Source organism: Otolemur garnettii, unplaced genomic scaffold (genome assembly GCF_000181295.1).
Source record: "Otolemur garnettii isolate 467f Iridium unplaced genomic scaffold, OtoGar3 scaffold00191, whole genome shotgun sequence".
Taxonomy (NCBI): Eukaryota; Metazoa; Chordata; class Mammalia; order Primates; family Galagidae; genus Otolemur; species Otolemur garnettii.
In genome coordinates this window covers 623424-627673 of record NW_003852586.1, presented here as the reverse complement: position 1 = coordinate 627673, position 4250 = coordinate 623424, and the positions used below count along the sequence as shown (strand labels likewise).

The 4250-nt window shown below is 45.0% G+C and overlaps 1 protein-coding gene across 1 annotated transcript in view; it reads left to right on the top strand.

The window, feature by feature from the left end:
• Positions 1–4250, top strand: part of SLC4A4 (solute carrier family 4 member 4) — a 353144-nt gene that overhangs the window by 121029 nt on the left and 227865 nt on the right. Inside the window, exon 5 of the mRNA XM_023507587.1 lies at positions 1159–1319. Coding sequence (XP_023363355.1) covers positions 1159–1319 — 161 coding nt within the window. The remainder of the gene's footprint in view (positions 1–1158; positions 1320–4250) is intronic.

Here is a 4250-nt window from a genome sequence, read left to right as displayed (position 1 = left end):
GGCCGTCCGGTCCTGCAGGCAGAGGCCCTGTAAATGCGCCCTCCATGGCCGTCCGGTCCTGCAGGCAGAGGCCCTGTAAATGCGCCCTCCATGGCACTTCCTCTGAGCTCTGCCCTTTGTTCTTTTCTTAGCAAGCTCAGTGAGCGTTTAGCTTTTTCCAGGAAAACATTTTTCAATTATTAAACCTTTGGGCGAAGAATGCAGAAAAACAATTTTTAACCCCCTCTTTGTCTTTTCAATATCTTTCAGAAGGTTTGAGGTCAAAGAGAGGAGCATTTTTGCTTGGCTCATGCTGAACAGCAAAATGATGCAGCCTTGCCGCTTTCCTGGAGCAGCGTAGGGAGCGTCTCGCGTGTCGGGTGTGGGAGAGAAAGTCTGTCTAATGTGCTTCCCTCTCACTCCCAATAACTTTCTTACCACTATCTATTGCTAGGTTATCAAAATGTCCAGGAGTCTTAGAGAGCAGCAGCTGTGAACGAGGGCTGTTGGTCCCACTGCTGAGGCTAACAGGAGGCCTGTTATTATCAGAACAGAGCTGTTGTTCACTGAGTTTGTGTATTTTTAAACACATGTGGAACCAGATTTGAGGGCAAAGCTTTTATTAGAATCCCAGCGAGAGGGAGGTAGGCATCAGTTGAGAAACGAGTATTAGAGGAAAACATTGCTGGCCCTTTTCAAGGAGACTGTCCGTTCAGGCCACTGCTTCACCCCTCACCTTCCTCATCACCTCATTTAAACCTGCCTGGGAAGTCACAATGGAGTCTTCATAATGGTGGTTATTTTTATACCTGGTTGGCTCTGCCCACATGGAGAATTTGTGAAATGTATATATTTTTTCAATCTTATTTAAAAAGTGTAGTTAAATAATGATTCTTAAGAAGATTTCATGGTTACATATAGGCAGATATAAAACCAAGGTGCTTTGGCTTCTTTTGGTTTCCTTTTTTCTTCTCTAACTTTAGGGAAAGAGCAGTCACATGATGCTGTTTAGGTGTGTTTATGAAGATTATGTAACTAATGATAAAATCAGCTACCCAGACTCCACCAAAGGAGACATTTTAGAAACGCTGGTGGGGGTGGAGATGGAGAGCTGACATTGCTATTTCCAGAGGAGATTAGAACTCTTTTAATTGTTCTTCATTAATTTGATCTTCCTAGGTGGATAAAATTTGAAGAGAAAGTGGAACAGGGTGGGGAAAGATGGAGCAAGCCCCATGTGGCCACGTTGTCCCTTCACAGCTTGTTTGAGCTGAGGACGTGCATGGAGAAAGGGTCCATCCTGCTGGACCGAGAGGCCTCCTCCCTCCCCCAGCTGGTGGGTAAGTGTCGCCCTGCCCTGATGAGTTTCAGGTTCACCTGTGCACGCACCTCTGTCAGTGCCGATGGTGACCAGTGTGAACAGAGTTGGGCATTCTGTCACAATATTCTCTCTCTTTCTTTTTAAATATCATAAAACTAGTGTGATTTATTGCAGAAAATTTGGAAAAATACAGATATTTATGAAAAAATTTCCACATTACCTCTCTCTGGCCATAGCCACTGTTTGACAGTTCAGAAGGTTTCCTTCCAGATCACCTCCCAGTGCTTTTCATTTTTATTTTATTTTCATTACCATTGGAATAATATTGTATATGCACAGATTTGGTTTCCCTTTCTTCCCTTATTAGTGTAATACTTTGAATCGGGTCCCCTCGCCCACCCATCCTTGTTTATATTGAGCTGGAAGTCTGGACTCTACATTTCTAGAACTCTTTGACCTTAGATTTGCATTGACCTTCTCTGGACCGCAGTTCCATCAGCTGGAAAATAGAAGAACTTAGGTTCTCTGTGCATAGGGAAATAGTCTAGTTTCTGGGTTGCTGGTGATTATAGGTGAACATCAAGCTCCTTTTGTTATGCATAGAGAAGTATCAGACAGGGCAGGGATTTAGCCGGACCTTGATGGTTAATGACTAAGTCAGGTCATGTTGGTGACAAGTGTCATTTGTGTCACCCCCAGGGAAGTTGCTGAACCTTGCGGTGGGGGCACGTGTTGTGTGCATTGAATGTTGAGCAGTGTGTCCAACACTGTGGGCACACATCACAGCATTCCAAATCGGAGTCATTGTTTCCTTTTCTGCCCAGAAAAGAGCCCAGCCCATGTCACCTTGTTACCCTCCAGCTCTGGATGTGCCGAAGATCACATTTTCCTTAAAAAGAGATGTGGGGGCTCTGCTAGTTATTCTTAGGGAAATTCCTGTAGGGAAGGCTGCATGTTTTCAAGGGGTCTGTGGATGCCTTCCTGGGGATTGTGGAGAAGAGGATGTGGATCACAGGCCTGCAGACAGTGACCAGTACAGCTGCAAAAATTCATTGTATATCTGTAGCCAAAGGCTTGTCCGTGCCATCCGTGTCTTCATAGACAATGTGCGGGCTACAGCATTTGTGTTGGAAGAAGAGATTAGCTGTCAGAGGAGACATATATCTGGCTGAGGTATATATACCCAGTTTCTTTTCAGAGAGCTTGTTAGTTAGATTTGCAAAGAAGCCCCACGCTTCCCATGTGTCTGAAGTATTTAGGGTATGATGTAGAAGGGAGGAGGACTAATGAGGCCGTGCTGGATGGGCAGAAACCCTTGTTTTATGCATTTGGCAGTGACACCTGTGTTCTCCACCAAGTGCCAGACACTGATCTAGGCCTTGGAATTAGGTCTGCAAATCTACCATTTTGTAAGTGGAGTAAGTCGCAAATCCACATAGATAAAAGATAATGCAGGATATCTGGTCTGTGTAGAATTTTTCATACTGAGCAAGGCAGGAGAGGCTGAATATGGAAATGTGGATCTTGGTGTCTGGGGAGAGTAGAGCCTTCTGCAAAGACAGAGACAGAGACAGAGACAGGCAAACTGGAGGTCCCCAGGCGATTTGTTCCAGTGACTTTTTTCATTCATTAAAAGTTTCAAGAATGATTGTTATCCAAAAAAGTATCATAATTATCAAAAATCAATTCAGTTTTTGAGTGAGAGTTGTAATTTCTGCATTCTTATTCTCTAAGTCCTAACTTGGAGCAAAGACGTCAGAGGTGCATAAACGCAGGGTGCCGTGGAGAAACATGGGACTGGGTGATGTGGAGGCCGTCTGGGAGAACGCACATCAGCAGAAAGGCTCCCGTGCCCACAGAACCCATCGTACACAAGGCATCAGTACTGCCTGCAGCTTCTCTGTTGACAGATTTGTTCCCCTGAGCTCATGGGTCGCTTTTTATTGAAACATACATGCCCCTGGAAAGGGGTGCTGTACGAGTACATGAGGTGCAGAGTGGCGGCATAGAGAGATTGCTGAGTTTGAAGTGGGGGCAACTGAAGTCTACCCTGTGAGCAGCACAGGCCATGCAAGTGACTTTCCTCTTTGGGAGTCATTGTCCACGTCTGGGAAAGCAAGATGAAGGTGAACCTTTCAGGGTTACTATAGGAAGTAAAAGAGATTGTTAGATGTAATTGTTACATGCTTGACGTCTGTCCCAGTGTGAATTAGCTTATCCAGAGTTTTCCCACCTCGCAGAGGGCTGACTGTAGACTGATTGCATCAGAGAGACACTCAGGGACTTCACATCAGATGATAAGATTCTAAAAGGCGTGGTGGACAGAGCTGGGAACAGTTGACCAGCTTAAATGATCAGAGAAGGTGAGGAAAGGTACAGTTAAATTTCACCCTGGAGCTTTTTTGTAAAACTGTCCCTGGAATCTTCAGCACAGAAAGAGCCATCTCACGGGGCTTCCGGTCTGCAGCAGCTAACTGACCTTTTGTGTGTAGTAGAAGCCAGGGGCCTGTATTATACTGGGACTTCCTTAGCCAGTGGCCAAAGAGAGAAATTTGGTGTTTACTGCATTTAAGAGTTCTACTGAACATTTTTACATTGTCCCTTTAATATTCCATTACATTTTATTATCAGCCACGAAGTTTTTCTTTAATCTCCATGCATTTACTTTTAAAATTGTCATGGCATGTTAAAATTACACACCACTAGGACACTTGAGGTATCATCACTCATGAAGACGTTTGCTCTGCTGTCCGAGGGCAGCCCACAGTGAGCCAGTGAGGTCATTTCTGGAGGGGACTGTTCAGAAAGGCAGTTCAGAGGCAAATGAACCGTCAGAAGCTAAACAGAGAGGGAAAGGGCTGGATTTGCAGGAGTGTGGGGAAGAGCATGTTAGAACTGGGTGACTGGCCAGAAAGGAAGACAGCAGAAACCTCTGAGAGAGTGTGAGAAC